The 24,086-nt window shown below is 40.4% G+C and overlaps 1 protein-coding gene across 1 annotated transcript in view; it reads left to right on the plus strand.

Moving 5' to 3' along the window:
* Window positions 1-24,086, plus strand: part of THADA (THADA armadillo repeat containing) — a 326,156-nt gene that overhangs the window by 121,811 nt on the left and 180,259 nt on the right. The window contains exons 27-28 of the mRNA XM_045980964.1: window positions 18,874-18,963; window positions 20,255-20,386. Of these exons, the coding sequence (XP_045836920.1) occupies window positions 18,874-18,963; window positions 20,255-20,386 (222 nt within the window). The remainder of the gene's footprint in view (window positions 1-18,873; window positions 18,964-20,254; window positions 20,387-24,086) is intronic.

Consider the following 24,086-nt stretch of genomic DNA (forward strand, 5'->3'; position numbering starts at 1 on the left):
TTTGTTGGAATCGTTTTGTTTGTTAGGATAATGGAGATTTGTGGTACCCAGACTTTTGGATTTCATGAACCAGCAGGAAATTTTTTTTTTTAAATACTGAGGCTCAACATCATAGAGTTGCTGACCTTTTCATTTTGTTCAGTAAAGACATTAAACAAACAAACAACTGAAAACCATCTGTCAGAATCATTTCATAAAATAAAGGACATCTTAGCATACATGTCCACCAGAACACACACCACAGACACAGGAGAATCTCAAATAAATGTTAGCTATCTAAATGGAATACATTTCACTTAATGAGAAATTTACTACATGGCTCTGTTTTGTCCCCCCTCTCTCTTTTTTCCATTTTCCTCATGATTGGGCACATATGTGATCCAGTGTTTATAAACCAGTAATCTAGCATAGGAAAAAATGTTGGTGGTCTGAGTTAGAATAATGACGATGGTGATTGGAAGAAGGGACCACAGTTGAGAAGAGGTAGGATTGGTAGAACTTGGTGACTTCAGAGTTCTTATTTACCTCATTTGATCCTAATGGTAACCGTGTGAGGTGGTGAGGTATAATTATCCCCACTTCACAGATGAGGAAACTGAGACTCAGAAGGTAAGCGACTTACTTCACTCACATCTGATGACAGTCCATTGCAGTGGGACTCTAAGACGTGTGGTTCCTCCACCCTGCCCTGTTTGGTTGGCTCAGATTTCAGGGAAGAAAGGAAAAGGAATCATGGGCCCCCTGTGAGTCATGTCTTTTAGGACAAAACATATGATATAGTCCATCCTCAGAATGAAACAGTGTTTCAGTGATGGCTCTTTTTCCATCCTCGTTTCTCAGCATCACCCATTACTGATCCATGAACTTGAGTAACCCTATTTAAATTAGGCCAGAGGAGACTAAGAGGCTTCTTTGGCCTTATTTTCATTTTTATCCTGTGTTACCCTTTGTCCTTTCTATAAATAAGCCTTGGCCACCCTATTTATGGGATTCTGTGGAGGGGGAACGGTAAGGATATTTATCTCCTACCACCTGTTTTTTCCCCCCTTTCTTCCTTAGTATACTTGCAGATTAAAGTAATTAGGTGCCATCTAAATTCCAAAAAGACTGGAATAGACTTTAGAGGGGACTGCTTCTTGTTGAAGGGCAAAGAAAGGAAGTGGAAATAAATAAAAAGAACAAAATTGGGCTTAAAGGAGGGAAAAATGAAACAATAACAATTTGATTTGGACAAAAAGAAAAATGTATTGGAACATATTTGTGGGTAGATCCCTGTAAATGACTTTATAAACAACAGTTTTGGTATACAGTCATAAAATCCTCTGACCTATGAAACACCAATTTAATGGAATTAATTAAAAAGAAGGTGGAATGCCAAAATTTACATATGAAAACTATCACCAACTGTTCTTCAATGAGTTGTTTTTAGTTAGGCTTGATATCAGTCATTTTGTAGGCTCGCTGGTTTCTGGCAAATTTGGAGACTTTTTGGAAAACTATTAGAGTGACTTTAAATTACTTCCGTACAGACTCAACTGCTAGCCAGTCTATTGTAATCACAAATGATTATATGAGAAATATGGTTTTCTTTTCCAAGGATGAAATACACTTTTTATGAAGCATCTGCAGCTATTTCTGTTCTATTTGGTTATGGAAGTGTCTGTTTTTGCTACTAGAATGGACACATCAAAACCAAATAGTGTTTTCTTCCAATGTGTGAGTGGAAGAGTGTGAGAACTGTCATGGTCTCATATCCTTCATGTGTGGGTGTGGGTGCGAGAGTGTGTATGTGTGTGTGTGTGTGTGTGTGTGCACGTGCGAGAGAGAGAGAGAGAGAGAGAGAGGGAGAATGTTTATGTTTAGACACTTGAACCGTTTTTTCCCACCAGTATGGATTCATCCATCTCATTTTAGAGCTTTCTTCTTTGGCTTTTATAGGTAATTTAGTGTGTGATTACTGTAAAATATACACATATTCAAAATACTGCAGAAATTTTTTTATGTAAAGCCCAAATTTCACCTGTATTTTCAAATGCTCCCACTTAATGTATTTTTAAAGGCTATTTGTGTGGCAAAAATGGAGATGACCTATGTTCTCTGGGCTCTTGGATCTGAGAATCTCAGAGTGTGTTGACCTTAATGGTAATTTATACCGATCTCCTCTCTGTTCCTTTCATCTCTCTTTAAAGTGGTGAGAGAAACAAAGAGGCAGGGTAGCTGGAGCCAAGGCCAAAGAACAATGCACATATAATTTGTTGAGAAGGTACAGTGTTAGATTTAGCCCTTATTATCTCATTTCTCACAGGAACTCCACAGAGTAGGAACTATTATTTCCGTTTTATAGAAAACAAAACAGGAAGGTGCTCAACAAGGTTGGACAAATTCAAGGCTACACTGCCTATAAGTAGTACTGCTCTGGTCTGGCTGATCAAACCTTTGCTCTTTCTGTATATTGTGTTTCCTCATTCCCACTCCACCACAGAGTAAATAATAAATGGGACATGGTTTCAAATTTTACTCTATGATGGAATAGCAGCCTTTTCTAAAATATTATGCTGTGCATATTATTAAAAAAATATGTTGCCATTGGAAATAGGCTTAATTTGGGCAGTTAATATTTAAGCTGGGGTACCTGGTGGTTTAGTCGGTTAAGCCTTGAGTTCTTGATTTTGACTCGGGTCATGGTCTCAGGGTGGTGAGATCCAGCCCTGTGCCTTCTAGAAAGCTAGAAAGCTAGCTTTCCGCTCAGCAGGGAGTAGTCTGCTTGAAGTTCTCTCTCTCCCTGCCCCTCTGCCTCCCTCTTTCCCTTTCTCTCTCTCTGTAAAGAAAGTAAGTCTTTAAAAAAAAAAGGTATATTTGAACGGCCTTAGTTTATGTGGCTTATTATTACCTTTGTTAAAATTCATGGCATTATTTTTTTTAAGAACTTACTTATTTATTTGAGAGAGTTGTGTGAGCAAGAGCACACAAGCCGGGGAGCGGCAGAGAGTGAGAAGAAGACTCCCCATTGAGCAGGGAGCCCAATGTGGGACTTGATCTCAGGACCTGGAGATCATGACCTGAGCCAAAGGCAGCCATTTAACCAATGGAGCCACCCAGAGGCCCCAGCATTATTTTACTTTAAATGTGATTATATCATTGAGATGGGTATTTGACTCAATACTGGGGAGTTTTACCGATTTTTAAGACTTTACTTGGAGGTATTTATATACTTCAAATATTTACTGGGAAGTATCTTTGCAAGGTTAGGTAAAACATTTTACCAAATTCCCAGTTTCAACGAGCCTCTGTTGGGAAAGGTTAAATAACACTGTAGAGTAGTCTTTTGGCATTCAAGCAGTTCCTCTGCTCAAATAACGTTGAATATAATGGATGGTCTTAGTAATAAGGTCATAAAGTCAAAAAGAGTTACCACAGTGTGGTCAACATTTTGACCATAAGGAACAGTATGTAAAAGTTGGTTAGCTGAAAGGATTTCCTGCCTCCTTAACAACTTTTGTGTGTGTGTCTCTCTTTTTTTTTTAAAGAGTTGTAGCCAAATTGGAAAGAAGGGGAAGTCTTTCAAGTAGAACATTTTGTGTTTAGAATTTGTGTTTAGATTCATGCGATAAAAAGCCTCTGTGGATGAGTGCAAACCAGACCTGTCCTTTGAATAAAAATACCTTTCTGCTATGTTGCTTATTCAGAATAGTCTTCATTTTTTAAAAAATATTTTATTTATTTATTTGACAGAGAAGCAGAGCTCACAAGTAGTCAGAGACGCAGGCAGAGAGGGAGGGGGAAGCAGGCTCCCCGCTGAGCCGAGAGTCCAATGTGGGACTCGATCCCGGGACCCTGAGATCATGACCCAAGCCGAAGGCAGAAGCTTAACCTCCTGAGCCACCCAGGCGCCCTCAGTGGTGCCTTCTTCTTGTTGATCTGTCTGTAACCCATGTTTGACACATTATGGAATTTCATGTTTCTGTTTTTAACTGGTAGAACCACTCTTTGCATTGATGTGTGTGTGTGTGTGTGTGTGTGTGTGTGTGTGTGTGTATTTGTGTGACAGGGAGAGAAGTACTACAATCATTCCAAGAAACAGCTGCCATCTAAAATTACAATCAGTATTAGAAAAAGAATAGAGCTTAAAAAAAAAAGGGAATGAAATAAAAGCAGGCATAATATAGGGACCAGAAGAAAACTTTAAAAAGAAAAGTTAATATTCTCAGAAAAGTAAGATGAAATTGATTACATGAACTCCATGAACTAAGAACAAGATGGCATCTTTAAAGGAGCAACCAGAGAATAAGAAAGAACTCCAAAATGTAAAAAATGTGATAACCCAAGTAAAAATTTTGGTACACGGGATGGGAGGCAGAGTAAAGTTAACTCTTTCAGAGGTAAAACTAAAGAGAGCAAGAGGGATGGAAGGTGGGAGGGAGAAAATAAGAAAATTAGATTATTTCAGGTGGTTTAACATCCACTTGTGGAAGAGCTAAGAAAATCGAGGGCAGGAAATTGTCAAAGAAATAATAGCACAGGAAAATTTCCTAGAAGTAAAGGACGTGAATTCCAGTACAATGAATGGAAAACAATCCACACCAAGACACATCATCATGCAATGTCTTAAATTTTGTAGAGAGGGAAAAAAACCGAAAATGTTGACATACAGAGAATTAAGAATCAAAATGACAACAGACTTAGAGGCTAGAAGTTAATGGATCATTACCTTCAAAATTCCGATGGCATGTGATTTCCTTCTTCTTATTCGGTATTTAGCCAGGCTATTTATTGATCCATTGGAGATAATGTGGAGTTAAAATCATTGGAATGTGGAGATAAAATCATTAGAATGTACTTTTATTTGAAACAGTTTTTAAAATTAAGGGTAAGGAAAACTAGATCTTTTTCTTTCTACTTCCAGAACACAAATGAGTGAAGGCACCTAAATATTTTGTAAAAAGCAAGTTTCTGAATATTTGTTTAACACACCCATGTCTGTCACTCCAAAACATCTGTGTATCTTGAGTGTATAATTTTAACATTTTTATATGTGTATAGGAAAGGTCCAGAATGGGGCAGGGTGAAATTTCTTTTACTACTTATTCTGTATATTATCTGATTTTTTAAAAAAAGGAGCATCCATTAATTGTAATCAATAGAATATAACTTAAAAGAGGAGGGAAAAGAGACATGACTTATTCCTTCATTTATTTTTTAAAATATAGGAAGTCCATGCTATGTCTGTCTCCTCTTCTGGGTGCTGTAGGAGATACAGTTGAAGTACAAAACACAGCCTCAGCCTTTGAAGGGTTTTGGGTCTGGCTGTTAAGGGGAAACACGCATGGAAGGGAATGGCTCCCAGCCCTGTTGAAAGTCTGCCTCTGTGTGATCTCAATGTACAGGCTACTTTCAGGGCCAAGCAGATGGCTTTCCAGGGTCTGCAAAGAGATGGCAACCTACTTACTTCAGAGCACTTTAAAAAACCAGCATTCGTGACAACACCAAACACAGGACCCTGGACTTGGAATGTCTAATTTAATAACTTTCATTTGCATTTCCATAGAAACCAACATGCTTCCTGCTGCCAACCCCAGGAGCCAGAGGTTAAGGTTTTTAATAATAATAACAATAATGAGTTATACTTATTCCAGATTAGTTTTCTGGCTCTCTAAAAAATAAATGGCTAAGATGTCCAAAATGTTCCTTTCACAACTCTGCCAAGTGCTGGCTTCTACTCTCTGTCTGGAGATCCAGCCAATCTGTTGAAAATTATCCTCTTTTTTTTGAGTACTTCCAGGCAGTTGTTCAGAGAGAAGACTAAATCCTGCAGTCTGAGATGGACAGCCACAAATGGAGGCTCTTTTCCATACTTCTGCAGCAGAAGAAAGTGACACTTTGTATTCTGAGTCGTACTTCATTTCTTCTAGGTGTGCATTTGGGAAAATGTACACTGGACGTCACATCACATCATACCTAGTTGTGAGCAACATTGTGTTAACGGGGAGTGTAACATTCGCCTGGTGACTGTTTGGGTGTTTTTGTTTCTGTTTGCCTTGTGAGTAAGCCTTGGCCTAAATGTTCACAAACTTACAGAAAACAAGGGTTCACTGGGGGGGAAAAGAAGCCTTGAGCCTAAATAAGAATTAGCCCATACCCTCTTTTCTGATTTGATTTGCGTGGGAGTTAGAGGGGTTTTTGTTCTCATTTTTGTTTTTGTTTTGGGTGCTGTGTGGTGGGTCGTTAGAGGTGTTATAATGAGTTAGTAAGATTCTCTTAATTTGAATACAGGAGGGACTTGAAACTTACTAGACCCAATGGAAGATTGGTGGTCCTGTGATCTCCAAAAGTACTTTGTAAGAGCAGATGGATAGATTTTTAAATATTAGTTTGGCTGGCAGTTTGCCTGCTCATCTATTCCCCTTAAAGTCAGTGGGTGGGCCTGGCTCAGTGCATGGAAGTGGAAGCTCAGGTTGGGAACCTTAATCTAACTTAAGCATGCTGATTGGCAGTAGTGGAGAAATGGCTGTCCACCCAGTCATGGGACACTCACTCCTTTGAAGACTGGCCTGTCTGGGCCACAGTGTCCTCTGCTCATTAAGTGGATATCTTGCACAGGGATGCTTGGGTTCCTGTGTAATAGAAACCCCGAAAAGTCTAGTGGCTAGATTGGGAAACAAGAGAATTGCACTGTAGGCTTGCAGTTTCCCCCCAACCTGTATTTTTTTTTTTTTAAGATTTTATTTATTTATTTGACAGAGAGAGAGAGATCACAAGTAGACAGAGAGGCAGGCAGAGAGAGAGGGGGGGAAGCCGACTCTCTGCTGAGCAAAGAGCCCAACACGGGGCTGGATCCCAGGACCCTGGGATCATGACCTGAGCCGAAGGCAGAGGCTTTAACCCACTGAGCCACCCAGGTGCCCCCCAACCTGTGTTTTGATCTTAGGAGACTCCCTGAATTCTTCTGGGCTTCAGTTTCCTCATCTGTGAGATTAAATGAAAAGAGTAGTAGACTTCTCTGAAAGTCCTCCTAGTTCGAGTATGTTCCTTGAAGGCTGGGACTCTATTGGCACCTTTCCTTTGCTTTAATAATACAAGTTGGCAAATTGATATTAGCCTTAGTGAAAATGTCTATAAGGTTTGGAGGAGGATCCTGAAAGAGTTCATTGACCAAAAGTATTACAGGGATAGAAACCAAAAACACTTATTTTGAAATATTGGAGTTTATGCTAAATTAGTTTGTTATTAATGCATGGAAGAAATTTGTAGGTGATTTTTTGCTGGTGTTTTGGATGAGGCAGGTTTAGCACTGTTTGAACTATTTGCATATTTAGTGCATGTGCTTAACTAGGAGTTTATTACTTACATGATGCTCTTTAGAATTACTAAGTAAGAATTTGTAAAGTAATATCTTTGTAGAGGCAGGCTGATGGGGATAGGACCCCTATGGTTGGAAAGAAGATAGCCCGTGGTGAATTAGGGCAAGATTCGTGGAGGGAGTTCTGAGAAAATCATTAAGAAGGCAGCTGGTGTTTACAAAGCCCTTCTAGGTGCTGGCACGGTCCTAAGTGTTGGGGCTGGAGCAGAAGCAAGACAGCCTTCGGTTTCAAGGAGCAACTTCCTAGTGAGAGGAGGCAGACCTGAAACATGTTTAATAAAACAACAGTTATTGTAGGGAATTCGTGAGCGGGGGGGGGGGGGGGGGGGGGGGGGGGGGTGGTGGTGGATGGAGTGTGCTTCTTTAGCTAGAGAGGTTGGAGCAATGGGAATAATAGGAAGGAAGGAGGTGTGGAATGTGGACTTTGTCTTGTCTTGCAAAGCCTCCAGACTCTAAAGTGTGTCTCTTGAGTTCATGGAGGTATCTCGGGGCCTATACCTGCTGAGATGAAGGGGGCAGCCAGGGGCAGATCACTCCCCTCAACCCCCCTTCAACCAGAACAGATCCGGCTTAGTTTTCTTTTGTTTTAAATATTGGGATTATATTGGGAAAAAAAGTTGTTGGTTGTATTAAAGATTTGGAAAACAACTGCCTGGGGATACACCGGTTCTGTTCACTCTTGCTCCTTAGAGCCTTCCCGCTTGTGTTTTGGCGGTTCAGAGGGCCAGTCTGAATAACCCCGCCTCCCGCCACCAGCCAGGAGGTCCTAATCCCTGGAACCTATAAATGTTACCTTGTAAAGACAAGAGGTCTGTATAGATGCGATTAAATTAAGGCTTTTGCTCTGGGGTGATTATCTTGGATTGTTTGGGTGGGCTCTAAGGCGGATAAGAGGAAGGTAGGGTGAGGTCTGAGAGACAGAAAAGGAGAACTCAGTGCGACTGCAGAGGGCAGCAATTAGAGCCCCACAGCTACAGGCCTAGGAAGGCCAGCAGCCCCCAGAAGCTAGAAGGGGCAAGAAGTAGGTTCTCCTCTAGAACCTCTGGAGGTGCCTTGTTGGCACTTCGATTTTTGACCATTGATTTTTTTTTCAATAACGTTTTAAGTCTTTATTTACTTTTTTTAGAGAGTGGGGAGGGGCTGAGGGAGAGGGAGAGAATCCTAAGCAGGCTCCACCCAACCCCGACCCTGACCTGAGCCAAAATCAAGGGTCAGACACTTAAGTGAGCCACCCAGGTGCCCCAAGACTTTCTTTAAAATTAAGTAATCTCTACACCCAATGTGGGACTTGAATTTACAGCCCCGAGATTAAGAGTCACACACTCTACTGACTGAGCCAGCCAGGTGCCCCTGGACCCCCGATACCAATTTCAATTTATGGCTTCCAGAGCAGGGAGAAAATAAATAGAGTAGTTAGATTAGATTGTATGTTCCTTGATACCAGCATCCCTTTTAGTTAATACTACCTTTTCCACAGAGTCTAACTCGGTCCCTTGAATGTCATGACTGTGTTTTAATTATCTGCTTCTGCATATAGCAAATACCCTAAAATTTCATGGCTTAAAGTCACAACTCATTTTTTCTCACAGTTCTGTGGGTTGAGTGGGTTCAGCAGGTTCAGCTTCACCACGTGGTGTCAGCTGGGATCACTCAGGTGGCTGAGATATCTGAGACCTCAGCTAGGACTGGAATGACCAAGAGGGTTTCACATTCACATGTCTGCACCCTCAACACGGAGCATAAATGACGAAGGTGGGGATTATGGGACCTCTCCCCAGCAGAGTTAGTCAAGTCTGGAACACGGTGAATGCAGAAGCTGCTATACCTCTTGAAGCCTAAGGCAGAATTGGCACAGCATTACTCCCACCACCTTCTGTGGATCAATGAAGTCACAAACTAGACCACAGTCAGGGTCTAGTTTGCCTAGATCCTGCCTCTTGAAGGGAGGGAGGCATGCACATATAGCAAGGGTAGTAAAAATTCTTGTTGGCTATCTTTGCAGGCTGCCATAAACTGTTTAGAAAATGACCATTGAGTTAACTGTTAGAGGTGGACTGATTTTATAGATTTTATAGGATTATAGGGGAGATTTTATAGATGACAGGATTTAGAAAGACACATTCTCTAAGAAACAAATCTCTGGTGTAAAAAAATCCATATAAGTTGCCCAGATGCGACCTTATGCACATGAGGAATTCGGGAGATGTATGTTTACTGACCGTCTGGCTGTGGAATGAAGAGGAATGTATTTCCAGGCCCAGCCTTGGCCCAGTAATTTCTACAAGGGGAATGGCGGGGCACTTCCAGAACCAAGAGTTTCCACTTCCCCTCCATGGGTGGAGTATAGTGATGACTGATTTTGTGATTTGGGAGATTCTCTACCTGGAAATCAGCTCCCAAAGGGAAGGATTGGGAAAACTTCCAGTAAGTCCAAGAATGTCATGGCTTTCTATGGAGGATAGGAAGGGAGATGAGATTGGCAGGAGATCTGGTCAGAATCCATGCCCTTCAAAGAGAGGCCCTGAAGAAGATACCCTCCTGTAACTTCCTTCACGGTTTGCCTGAAGTTTAGTAACAGGCATTCCCGCTGGGACCCTGGCCAGATCACAAATGCTTGCTGAGTGTGAGATTCTGGCCCTGGGGCCCTGACATCTGTTCAGTCCAATCACTCATTCTTTTTAAATTACCACTACGCAAGGGAGAAGTGCTGGTGTCTGGCCCACTCAGAGGTGGGGAGAGGATTCTAGGAACAGAGTCAGAGATGGCGATCCTCCTGGTGGGGTTCCAAACCCAGATTTCTTTTTTATTAGTTGTTTCTGTTTTATTAGTTTGCATTTGCTCCTCCTTTGATGTGTGTGTGTGCGCGCGCGCACATGCGCGTGCTCCCTTTGTCTTCTTTGTAGGTTTATTTCCATTTCAGGCTACTTTTTCTTAAGATGCGCTTGCTCTTTTTATCAGCAATCACTGTGGCAAGGAGACACAGGCCCTTTGCTAGTTTCTCTCCTCTAGAGTGGTTTTATAGGCCAGAATCTGGGGATAGCTAGGTTTTAATAGTTTATTGGGTTCACATTTGAAAAACCGACTGAAAACCTGTCGTTCAACTTATTGATAACACTGGAGTTCTTCATATATTCTCATACTAACTCCAGCCTTCAGTGTTTGTTTCCATCTAATGAAACCAGATTTATGGTGTTTGCTCCATGACCCTTGAATAAGTCCTCATTTTGTTGTTGTTTTGGTTTGGTTTTTTTTAAACCAGGCACAAGCTATGCCTTCGCTGCTGTTTACTATGGAGTTCCTTTTTCTGCATGTTTTTGCTTGCCTTGGCAAGCTTTCCCTCTTTATACCTTCGTACATTACTCTCTTGATCCCTGTTCCTGAGATGATTCAGAATGATAGGGGATCTGTACGTAGGAATTGGGGGGTGGGGATACCCTATTTTAATTTGTAACACGGTTCACTGAATGCCTGTTTTCATTGCATAGTCATTTTTTATCAGGATGCTTTTGTTAAGCTCAGAAGCATTTCAATTTCCATATGTGTGGCAGATCTTAGGACAGGGTCTCTGAGAGAAATAGAAGCTTGAGTCAAGTGAAGATTTTCCTAGGCTGTTATGGATGGCAGGTGGGATTCAGAAACGGTCAAAACAATGAAAGCTCAGATGCTCTAAAAAACTAGAGCATTACCATTACTTCGGCGTTACCAAGCTTGGATGTGGAATGTGCAGACCAAGGGAAGCTCCTCATGCGCCTGGGGTAGGGACTGCCTTTCACCCATGGCTTAGCCAGGATGGGGACGAGGCATTCTGAGCTGGTGTCTGGCTTAGGGCCCCAGACATATGTTCAAATGTGGGAGAGGCACAGAGAGCGTACCACACTGAGGCTTCTGCATTCAAATGGGTCCAGGCTGATATGGAACAGTGCTCCTGATACAGTGTTAAGTGTAAAAAGCAGATAAGAAAAGGATATATAAGGAGGAGAAAGGTGTAGATGGACAGACATCAGAGCAGACTAGCAGTCATCTTTAGGTAGTGAGTTTGAGGTGGACTTGAGATTTTTCTTTGCAGTGTCCTATATTATCTAATTTTTGCTCAGTAAACAAGTAGTGCTAGAGAAATTTTTTAAAAAGCTTTAAAATAAAATTAAAAATAAATAAAAAGCTTTTAAACTAAAACAAACGTTGCTGGGCAGGCATTTTCATTCATTCAGTCAACCTCCATTGCCTGCCAGCTTTGTTCATGGCCTTGTCTGGGCTCTGGGGGATCCCACCCCTGAAAGGACCAGGATGAGTGCCCTGGGGGAGACTCAAAGCCACTCTCTGCTCCTGGTGCCGGGCAAGTGGATTCCTTAAAGGAACTTCTGTGTTTCCCCAAGGGCCTCTCCATGGGTTGTGCCTACATAGTTCTTACCGGTCAGGACTGGGGAATCAACTCATGTTTTGTAGAGTCTGACAGTCCCCAAGGTTAAAGCTGCTTTATTCTTATTCCCTGTCCCGGCTTGTTTATTTTCACTTTTGTCTGTCTGTTTTATCCCATTCACAATATTTGGTGGTCTCCTTTTGTCTTCCTAGAAGCTTGAATTGACAGAGATTCCATTTTTCCTTTTTGGTTATCACTTCTTTTGTTTCCATAAAGTTGCAGGGCTAGTTTTTGGCCGCATAGATAAACAGGCTTGAAATCCCTGTCACTGGAGAATTTGCCCCCAGGGCTTGCTGTATCTGTGGAGGTGACATATCAGCCTGGTTGCTTATAGGGGTGAACTAGAATTGAACCGATTGTAAATCAGCGAGAGACAAGATTTCTGTATTTGTGTTTAAGAAATTTCAAGTCCTGGCAGGATACTCAGTTTATTCATTCAAATCAGGATTTTGAATGTCCTTAGATACAGCTAAGGATTCCCGTTGAGAAATTTTTAATTTGTTACCGTCTGAGTCCTAACTCCTTTTATCCTTGTAAGAGAAATTGTGTTGCTGCTAGAAGGGTGGTGTGGTGTCAGTTGGGTGGGAGCCAGTCACTGGGAAAAGAAAAAAGGCATAAGGCATCGGTTGAGGTCATCTATAGAAGAATGTTTTTCTTCTCTGACTGATCTTATACATTCTTGGCCAGCGTTTATATAGAATTGTGGTTTGTATCAAGAGTGATACAGGGGCACCTGGGTGACTCAGTTGGTTGGGCGTCTGCCTTCAGCTCAGTTCATGGTCCCAGGGTCCTGGGATCGAGGCCTACCTTGGGTTCTCTTCTCAGCAGAGAACCTGGTCTCTCTCTTCCTCTGCCTGCTGCTGTGCCTACTTGTGCTCCCTCTCTGTCAAATACATAAATAAGATCTTAAAAAAAAAAAAAAAGTGATACAAGGACGTGTGAATGTGGTTCCTTACCTGTAGATATTTACGCTCTAGTTGAGGTGCAAAGGTACATTCAGTGAATGTACATTGGGTCACTGTATTTCTACCCTCCCTCTAGTCCGGTTCATCTGCTCTTGGCACACCTCTCTGCTGTTCAGAAACTTTCAATGCCTGTAAGATACAGGCTTAGATGCTTAGTCTGGCATTGAAATTTCTAAAAACTTCTATGCCTTTTCTGTCTTTTATGCCTTTTCTGTCATGTTTTGTCAGGAAGCCTTCTTTTCATCCAGCCGGTTTACCTACCCAGTTGGTTTCGGTAACTACCCACCCTCTGCATGCTATTTCCTTTCCTTTTTAATCCATTTCTCTCCATTTTAATCCATTCTTACCCAATTTTTTCAAAACTCTTCTTGATTTCCACGTTTGCCACAAACTGTTCCCTAACCTCTCCAGCTGCCAGTGATCTCTTTCCCAACTCCACTGTTCCTGGAAGCTTTAGTTATTTGACCCTTAAAGTGGTTTGCCTTACCTAGTCCATGCATGTGCCTTGTCTTCCTAACCAGATCTTAAGCCCCAAGAGCTGTGACTATTTCATATTGTTAGCGTCTTCCATGGGACCTAGCACTGTGCTCAGCATGAAGTATGTAAGTATTTTAAAATAATTGCTGCTTTCCTGAGAAAACGGATCATGCTATAGTTTTGATTAAGTAGAAATGATAGGTAAGATTCACATGTTCCAGGACTCATGTATGGACTAAAATGGTCTTGGCCTTTTAAAATAAAGCTGTGGATTCCAGACCTATAGGGTTAGCCCAAAACCTATGAGCAGCCTATGAACTGTAGGCCTTCTGCTGTAGCAGAGAATCAGGAGTGAGTGAAGTTTGAATAGATGATTCTGATATCCTCCTATGGTGGTCACCTTTTGTCTTTTGTCTCCATACTCTTAGATAATTCTGATATCCTCCTATGCTTTACCTCTTGAGGCTCTGTTTGATAATACACGAGAATTGTTAATACTGAATCTCCTTCAGGCAGCACTCCCTCCGTACACATTTAGCCAAGTCTTTAGTAACCCTTGGCTGATGTAGATTTGAGATGATGCTTTTATTTAAATTCTAGTTCATTACATATATGGTAAAAATCGTTTTCAGCTGTAGAATTTAGTGATTGATCACTCGATGATCACCAGGGCTCATCACAAGTGCCCTCCTTAATACCCATCACCCATTTAACCCAACCCCCACCATCCTCCCTCCATCAACCTTCAGTTTGTTCTCTATAGTTAAGAGTCTCTTCGAGTTGACATTTTCTTAACAGTATCAAGGAGCCTGAGAACGCTAGAATAGAAAGGCAACTCCGGTGTGCTCAGAGTACCTAAGCAAGGTCAAAATTCTTCTTAGAAATAATTTTGGTTTTTCTTAAACCCTGACAGTTGATGCTTCAAAGTCCTACACCATCAAGCATGGACACAATAATTTTAACAGAATAATATTTTTAAAGATATAGTCAAAGCCCACCGAATTATTAAGAACAAAACAATTACTTAAAAGATTTACCAGGGCACCTGGGTGGCTCAGTGGGTTAATTCTGTGCCTTTGGTTCAGGTCATGATCTCAGGGTCCTGGGATTGAGCCCTGCATAGGACTCTCTGCTCAGCAGGGAGCCTGCTTCCCCCCTCCCCGCCCCCCCCCCCCCGCTTCTCTCTGCCTACTTGTGATCTCTCTCTGTCAAATAAATAAATAAAATCTTTAAAAAAAAAAAAAGATTCACCAAATGTTTATAACTGACGTACCTTCTTCATATATTCTGCAACATAATACCTACCAAGGTATCTGAATAAGGTAATTCCCTGTTTGGGACTATTAGTTTCAATTCAATTAAGACAGTGACTTTAATTTGAGGATGATAGCTCCACAGCCATTTTCTCTGGTAGTATTTGTGGTCATCAGAGCCCTTTATTTATCAAGGCAATTTCTAGATCATAGTAATGCAATCATATGGTCTCCTTACATAAGAATGCTTGTGTCCTTTGATACCACCAAGAGATAACGGACCATTAAGGAGTGACTTACTGCCCTGGAAATACTGATTCCTCTAGAAGACATACCACCAGGATTTGTGGTATAAACGGGGAGATTCTATATGGGCAATTATACACAGGGATTGCAGTATTGAATTCATAACAGTTTCAAGTGACTCCGCTAAAAATGGAAACTGATGTTCCTGACCAGTTTTGCTTAGCGATGCTGAAGAATGTAACAATGGTCTGTAGTGGAATGGTTTTGTGATCAGTGTTTTGTAAAACACTGAACAACCTGCAAAGCCCAGATTTGCCATTTATTAACAAGGAAATTTACATGTCATTGTTTGTAACAATAAGATAATGACCAAAAGGCCTGTCGTTTGGGATGAAATCAATTACACTCAACAAACAGTGGGTTACTCCGCAGCCATTAAGTGGAAAGAAATAGAATGGTGTGCCTGATATTGAATGATTACTCAGATATAATTCAAATGAAAAGTAAAATCAAGGGGCACAACCATATGTATAATATGCATATTTATGGGGAAAAGGAGCTAAACTGAGAGTATGTACTTGTATAAACAAGTTTTTTGCAAGGAAAGCTGAGATGCTTTTGTGTAGTTGTCCATGCATAGGGGCACTGGGAGATGTAGTATGTGGGGTTTTTTAACATTTGCATAAATGTCCAGTAAATGTTCAATAGATCTGATTTAAAAGGAAGTAAGGACTTCTCTTTAAAAAAAATCGGTTTTACTGTGAAATAGGTACAAAAGAAGATGTATATAGTGTGTGTAAGGTATAAAGAGTAACTGCAACACATACTTTTAGATCCACCACCTGGTTAAGTAACAACATTTCTTTTGAAGCCCCTTATATATTCCTTCCTAATCCCATCTCCTTTCTTTCTCTGCCTTGGAGAAGTGATTGATTACTTTTGCCAATTTTGTTTTTATTCCTTTGCTTCTCATTTTTTTATCACTAAAATTTGTTTCACTAAGTGATATATTACTTAGTGGTGCTTTATTATAAACTTTGTTTGCATAGGGTTATATTATTAAATTCTTCTTTAACACTTTTCACTTAACATGATGTTCCTGAAATACATCTGTATTGGTATATCTGTAGTTCATTCAGACTTACTGCTCTGCAGTATGCCATTGTGTGAGTGTAGAGTTGTTCACTCTACTCTTGAAGGACATAGAGCCACTGTGCGTACAGTTGCACAAGCCTTCTGGTGCCCACGTTATTAGGCCACTCACCTAGAAATAGCATTTGTGAATCACTGGCTAAATACATCTGTGGCTTTCAAGAAAATGCCAGATTATTTTAAAAGTTGTTGTAGTAATGCTTGTTTCCATCAACAGTGGGAGTTCCAGTAACTTGGTATTGTCTGACTTTTCAGTCTTTGCCAGCTGGTATAAAATGGTCTCTTAGTATGACTGAGCAGCTTATATTTATTGGTCGCTAATGTTTATTTTCTGTGGATTATATTTGAATAGGTTTTATACATTTTTATGTTCAGTTGTTTGTCATTCAACTTATTGATAACACTGGAGTTCTTCATATATTCTCATACTAATTACATAATCTTCAGTTATACGGATTACGTATTTTCTCCCAGTTTGGGGCTTGGCAAATAAAAATGTTTACTTCCATTATTTTAGAACCTTTTTATTATGGGAATTTTCAACATATGTAAGGGTGAAGAGAATAGTATAATTAACCCTTGCATATCCATCGCTGAACTTCAAGAATTACCAACATTTTGCCAATCTTATTTTGTCCATTTCTTGTCCTTCTGAGGTCACAGGCATCATGTCATTTTTCCCATAAATACTTCAGGTTGCGTGACTGATTTGATAAGAGAGTTTAAAAAGAAATATACCATGCTATTATCATGTGTTACAAAGTTAATAACTCTTTAACCTTGAACTTTTCCTAATTGTCTTAGAAATGCCTTTTTATAATTGGCTTGTTAGAATCAGGATCCAAACAGGGTCCACATGTATTTAGCCTTTTAGTCTCTTTTATTTCATAATGTTTGATACTCTTCCTCTGCCAAAAATACTTTGTATGTGTATTATTTTCTGTTTTTATTTGTGCTTTTTTGTGTGTATAAATTTTTTTTAATATTAACTGATATAGTTGAATATATAAATTATTATTTTTATTGGAATTGCATTGAATTTGGTGAGAATTCCTCTTTATAAGATTGAATCTTTTTAAAAGAATAATGAATCTTCTTATCCATGAACATGGCACATCTCTCCTATTTAAGGCCTATATCTTATGGCATCTCCCTGTTAAAATGATGACACACCAATGTAGAAGAAAAAGAATCTTGCACCTGAAACTAAGGCAACATTGTAGGTCAATTATACTTCCATTTAAAAAATAATAAATTTTTAAAAGAAAAAGAGAACCTTTGCCTCTACCTCACAACATACACAAAAATTAATTTGAGATGGATCATGGACCTCAAGATAAAAGCTTAAACTATAAAACTCCTAGAAGAAAACAGAATATCTTTGAGATGTTGGGGTAGGCAAAGATTTCTTACGCTACAGAAAACATGAATCATAAAAAGAAAAAAATCGATCCAATTATTGGATTGAAAACTTCTGCTCATCAGAAGACATTATGAGGAAAATAAGTTGACAAGCTCCAGACAGAGAAGGTCCATGCAGTGCATATGTACGACAAAGGAAGCAAGCAACCTAATGTGAAAACAGGCAAAACTTTTGAATAGCTACTTCACTAAAGACAGTATCAATAACCAAAGCACAAAGAGTGTTTAATAGCATCATTAGTCATCAAGGAAATGCAAATCAAAATCACAGGAATCTACCACTAGGATGGCTAAAGTGAATAAAGAGAAAGACAACAGCAAATGCTGGAAAGAACACAGAACCACTAAACTCTCATTTAATATTGGTGGGAGTATAAAATGCCATCATTATTTGGGGGAAACTGTCAGTTTCCTAAAATGTTAAACATACTGAAATGTTATTCTCAGATACTTATTCAAAAGAAATGAAAACATGTCCACAAAAACCTTGTGTAAGAATGTTCCTAGCAGCTTTATTCATAATAGCCTACAAATGGAAACAGCCCATATCTGTCAAGAGGAGAATGGATAAACAAACTTGTATGTTCATATAGAGGAATAATATTCCACAAAAAAAGAATCAAACTATTAATACATCAAGTAACATGGATAAACTTTAGGCTGTGTGAAAAAAGCCAGACACAAAAAAATTCTGTAATGTATTATTACATTTATATGAAATTGTAAAACAGACAAAACCAAATTGTAGAGTTGACTGGGAAGGGGCACGAGGAAACTTTCTGGGATCGTGGAAATTTTCTGAGTCTTCATAGGAGTGCGTTACATGAGTGTAAGCGTTTGTAAAAACTGAACAGGTCTTGTCAGAATTCAAGAGTAGTATTTATAAAGATGGAAAGGTAATCCTCACAGGTGTCAGCTGAGATTGGATGTCCAGAACCGTATATACCAAATCTGTGCCTCTGATAACCGTACTCTAGCCCAGTGGTTTTCAGCTGGGACCATTTTTACCCCTTGGGATACATTTGGCAATGTCCAGAGACATTTTTGATCGTCATGACATGAAAGGGTGGGGATATTACTGGCATTGATGGGTAGATGCATCGGAGGCTGCTGAACATCCTACTGTCCTATGACACCGCCCACAACAAAACATAGTCTGGTCCAAAATACCATTGGTGCCAACTTGGAGAAACCTGTTCTAGACCTGCCCTTGTTACAGAAGCTGTCAGCCTTAGCCAACCAGATGTTGACTGTATATGTAGTCCAAATCAATTGTAGAAAACCTGGCATCTGCACAGATTACATATTTCTTCCCCAACAGAACTTAATACCAAATATTTGTAAATGCACATAATCTTAAATTTTGAGATAAAATTCCGTGTGTTAGGAGCACTTCCAAAATCAAAACTAAATGTTTTGTTTTGACTGATTGTTAAATTTTTAAGATGAGGTTTGTTCTCAACTTTTTTTCATTAAATATTCAAGCAAATGACCTTGGCTATCTTCCTTTAAATAAAATAAAAAGGCTTTGTTATTAGATCAGAGGAAATAAATGGTAGTAATTTGTTTTTCTTCCCTTTACAGAATGACAGGCAGCGAGTTTTTTTCTCGTTTCCCGGAACTCTATCCCTTTCTTCTCCAACAGTTGGAAGCTGTAGCTAATACTGTGGACAGGTAAGAAGAGGATAGGGTGGGACACTGTGAAATCAAGGAAGTGAATTACTTCATTAATCGAGATTTTTCCCTCCAGGCAACAGTTTTTAATCAACTCCTTCCTTATAACTTAGATGGATTTTTTAAAAGTGCTTTTTATTACATCCTGTTGCCTGACTCTCTACAGTAGATTTGTACCTGAGAAGCTGTATAAAATCCTGTTTTGTTTTTGTTTTTGTATAGAGGTGGAGTGGGGAACCAGAGGGAGAGAGATATCTTAAAGCAGGCTCCAAACACAGAGCCAGACGTGGGTCATTTACGCCTCTGAGATCATGACCTGAGCTAAAATCAAGAGTCAGACACTTAACTGATTGAGCCACCCAGGAACCCCGAATACTCTGTTTTTATGATATGTTTTATATTTTTTTTTAAATCCCGTTTTAGATTGTTTTTTTCACATTCTGTTTTCAGGGAACATATTTCAGAAACTAGCCTCTTAGAAACACAGCTTCTGAAAAGCATTTTCTTCCCATGATATTTAAAAATCTCTGTGTTTGCATAGTGAGTTTGCTGTCACAGACACCAGCCATTTTTTTCTTACTGACCTGTTAGAGTTGACCATTATGAGAGTAAGCAAATAGCTGGATGGTCTGGAAGAAGCACTGGCCTGCTTGACCCTAGAAACAGAAAATAAAGCCGTTCAGAGTGCTTCCCGTCTGATCAGGGTACATAGAAAAGTTTATCACCGCCCTTTCAATCACATCCTGTGCTGATAGTGGAATTTTTAGAACATGTGCTTTTTTATTCTTCTAGCCACATTTGCCCTTGATATGAATTTATACTCATGATCTGTAACGGGGAGGTAAAATTAACATCAATGAATTTTACTTCTGTTCATGATACATTCTCTCACATTAGTAATTTGTACAGACAGGCTTTTCTGGACCCAGGAGGTGACCGTTCAAGATTTCCTAAGTGCATTTCGCTGTTGAAAGTTTCACATTTCATACTGTGGGACTCCTTTCTGCTGTATGAACAGCTCAAATCAAAACAGACACGAATTAACAGCTTTGAGAAGAGCCTCGTGTGCTGGAGCCCAATCCGTGGCTTTGCCAATAGCTCTTCCTTAGTTGCGCATTAGGAACATAAGAAATGAATGGAGGGAAAAATGAGAAAAGGGGAACGATCTTCCAATCATAGAGCATCTCACTTTATATTCATAATCATTTAATGAGAAAAATGTTTGAAGGTAACACTTTGCCTCTTAAATTATAAGTCTTTTACGTGCAATAGCTTTTTTTTTTTTTTTCAGTGACACAGGAGAACTCAACCGCCATCCAAGCATGTTTCTCTTACTTTTGGTGCTGGGGAGACTCTACCCTTCCCCGATGGACGGCACCTATTCTCCTCTCAGCATGGCGCCTTTCATTCCCTTCATTATGAGGTAGTGTGTGCTTCGCGGAAGTAATGGGGTGGGCATGGGGGCGCTATGGGGTATTTTAACTTGTTTCCACTATCGTTGGCTTTTTGTTTGTTTTTGTTGTTTGTTTGGGTTTTTTGCTTTGGGAGAGGTCTTGGTGAAAGCAAGGGCCTGGGGTTTATTGCCATTGTCCCCAACTGGTCTCCAGTGTTTCAGAAGAAAGCGCTTCTGCCGTGGGCGCGGAAGCTCATAGCCATAGCCACTGCTGAAGTCATGTTCTCTTGGCACTCTGCCTGCTAATGGATGTGTGGTGTTCATAGGAGATGCCTCTCTCCCTATGTTGAAAAACATAGCCTGGGAATTTGCACTGTCCCTGTGTTGAGCCTAGCCAGCCTGAGGCAGGCTTGGTCCGGGCATGGTATCCCCTGTCCAAGGGTTGAAGAGGATACTTGCCCTTCTCTCTGGAGGAGTTTGCTAGTGCAAGGCCATGCTATGTGGCACAAGTTCCCTTCCTGCTCCTCTTCCCTTTCAACCCTGGAGCACCTGAGAAAAAGCCGTACGTACAGATATTGGAGTCAGATGATAACAGGCTTTCGTGCTCTGGAGCCTCAGTGCCACTTCCTCTGTTGCAGTTTTTGAGGTACTTGCCAACTTCTGATCAGATCACCTTTTTCACTTTCGATCAAAGTCCTCAATACATAGACGTTTAAGAAGTCTTAAAATTTTTCTTATGGAACTTCAGAAGCCCAGTCATATTAGTTAGCTCTTGCTGTCCTGCTCTCATCTTGGTAAAGGAGCATTTTCATTTTTATTTATGTACCAGAAATTGAGATAGACTTAGAGCAGACGTCAAGATTCGCCAAACTCAAAAGAATGTGTTTGTTATTTATGTGGCGTCCCAGGTTCCACTTCCTGGTTTCACAGAGCTGACTGATGCATTTTAATGTAAAAAACCATTAAAGATGCTGGCATGTGATTGCTGTGGCCATTTGTTTGCGCTGAGCTCTGGCTGGGGCTGTGTTATCTCTGATCACAGAGATGACTCACTCGGATGGGGTTTTTGTTTCCTGATACACAAAGTTACCAGTCTCCTGGATCCGGCATGGGGTGATTCATTTTAGGAATTTGGGTTGTAAATTTTACTTTCAGGAGTATTTAAAAATTGTACTTTCACATATAACTGGAAAGAACTAAAAAATGTTTCAGAAGGTTGATGGGGTGGGGAAGGAAAGACACATGCTCAGCATCACAGAAGGACATGCTTTAGAACTTTGTCATCCTGTGTTGAGAACATTCAATCTGTGGAAGCTTATTACTAATCAATCTGTTATGTGTTGCGTCCTGGAAACCAGAAATTACTACATTGAAAGTATCCTTCCGGTTATTTAGAGTCTACATATAATCAGAATGCTCGTATTACTACTAATTATATGCAGAGCCCTCATTATATAACAAAGATTGCATTAATGTAGAAGATTTAAATATTACCATAAAGCCAGTGTCCTTCGTGTATCGTTTTTGTTGTTTTGTTTTCTTTTTTTTTAAACTCAAAAGGCACAATGTATCCATTTTACTGTCCTTCCAGGGAAAATGCCTTGGTCAGTAGTTGCTTTCTACCCTAATAAACATTCATAGAATCCCACCAACAGCACAGGTGCTGTTGATTCCTTAGAGTGTCGGTAGGCTCTGTTTATTATTCTATACCCCAGTTCATTTGTTGTACAGAAAACAGTGTTTCTCAAACTTCAAGAGGTAACCCTGTCACTTGGGGGAATCTCATAAACTTGGATTCATTAGGTCTGGAGTGGGGCCTGAGGGGTCTGCCTTTCAAACAGACTTCCAGGTAATGCTGATCCTGCTGGTCTGTAGATCACACTTTGAGTACCGGGATTAAATTTGGGATTTTAAACATCATCAGAACCCTCCCCACCCCCCACCCCCAACTGCACAGAGGATTTTAACAAACTAGACAGTAGTAGCGTTGGTCATACTTGGTTAGGCCATTCCAAGGGTTTACAAGAAATAGATGTTGACCCAGGAATGCAGAGAACGACAAAAAAGTACTCTGGAGCAGAGATGTTAGTAGAAAGCACACCAACGTTTTTTGAGCTTTGACTATTTGCCTGACACTGAACCGGCCATCTTGCTTACAACCACTCGGAGAGGAGGTGTTATCACCCCCACTTTCCTGTTGAGGAAATTGAGGTTCAGAGAGCGAGTCAGTTATAGAGCTAGAATATGAACCCGAGAGCATAGGCCTGTCAAGAGTGAACTCTTTCCATTACACCAAAATAACCAGCTTCCTTTTGTGCAGCCAAGAGCAGTGGCTGATCTGAGTAGGCTGGTGGACCATGATATTGATGCAGTTTGGAGTAAGAAGGAGCTCATCTCCATAGTTGGTGGACCCAAGTGCTGTTTTCAGGATGTGGAAATCATGTCCCCACCAGCAGTGGGATCTGCTCCTGCTTTGCTTTTCCAGTAGTGAGAATGGCTTAATTGGAAGCAGCCATTCTGTTGGGCTCATCTCTGCAGGATCATTGCCTGAGATATCCGGGTTGGTCTGTGACCAGCTATGTAGGAAGGCTGGCTTAACTGACAATCCTGTACTACCGTTAAATGTTCACAATCACTCGGCAGATGAACCATAAAAGTAGTGAATTTGGTAAAACTGTACATGTTTGATTTACATTACTTGGGAGAAAATTCTTCATGAAGTAAGTGAAGGATTGATCATAAAACCTGTCATTCCAGGCAATATTTGCGGTGCTAGAGATGGTAAAGATTGGGCTGTTTTGAGTTGGGCTAGTAGCTGAAAAGCTGGAGGTATGCACGAGTGGGTGGGCAGTGCTTTATTTCTGTAACGTTGCCAGTGTTAATTTATGTACTTGGAAGAGTCTAATCAGGCTCTTGGATATTCTGAGTTTAGTTAAATAGAAATTTTTCAGCTGGTGGGGGTAGCACGAGGGTTGCTCTGACCGTGCGGAAGTGAATTGCACAACCAGAAGATTAAAAGCCCCAGTGACAGCTTTTTATTTCCCTTTGATTTAGGTATACTTACCTGCCATTTCCTTCCTCTCTGTAAGATGTTTGTAAGTACTGTTTGTCTTTTTGTTCCTCATCCAGCATTTGGGAGTAGAAACTTCTATATCTATTGATCTGCTTTGTTGATGAAATCTTCGCGGTTCTGATTTGGGTTCTTCAAAGTTCGGCGTGTGTGCAGTTTCAGCGTCTTGGACCAGAAATGATAATGTTCATCACCGTGTTTTGTTGACAAGTTTTTTTAATCCAGTGTGTGTTATGTGCCCAGTGCTGTGCTCCGTCCGGATTCATGGCCCTTTACCATACCAGTGCGATGCCTTCAGTTTCAGACCGCTTCCCCTTCAGTTCAAATACCACTGAGCAGAGTTACTCATGCTTTAAAAGGGACCCCACCTGGCTCCCTGAATATAGTTTCCTTGTCTGGGGCTTTCTAGAGACCGGAATATCCCTCTACACGTATCTTTGAATTTTCTTTTACAATGGAGTTTCAAGTTTGAATTAAAGAATTACAGAAAACTAGTCATGCCCCAAACCTAGGCCACAGCGTGGTGTCTTGGATAGAACAAAGGTGCTGTGTTTAAGAGACCCAGTTCTATCTAAGCTCTGCCACTCACTGACGCGCTGTGATTCTTGGACAAGACTCTCTGCCCTCTTGGAACCAGCATGGTACCCACGTATGTAAGGA

The sequence above is a fragment of the Meles meles genome, chromosome 16 (genome assembly GCF_922984935.1).
Source record: "Meles meles chromosome 16, mMelMel3.1 paternal haplotype, whole genome shotgun sequence".
In the NCBI taxonomy this organism is placed as follows: domain Eukaryota; kingdom Metazoa; phylum Chordata; class Mammalia; order Carnivora; family Mustelidae; genus Meles; species Meles meles.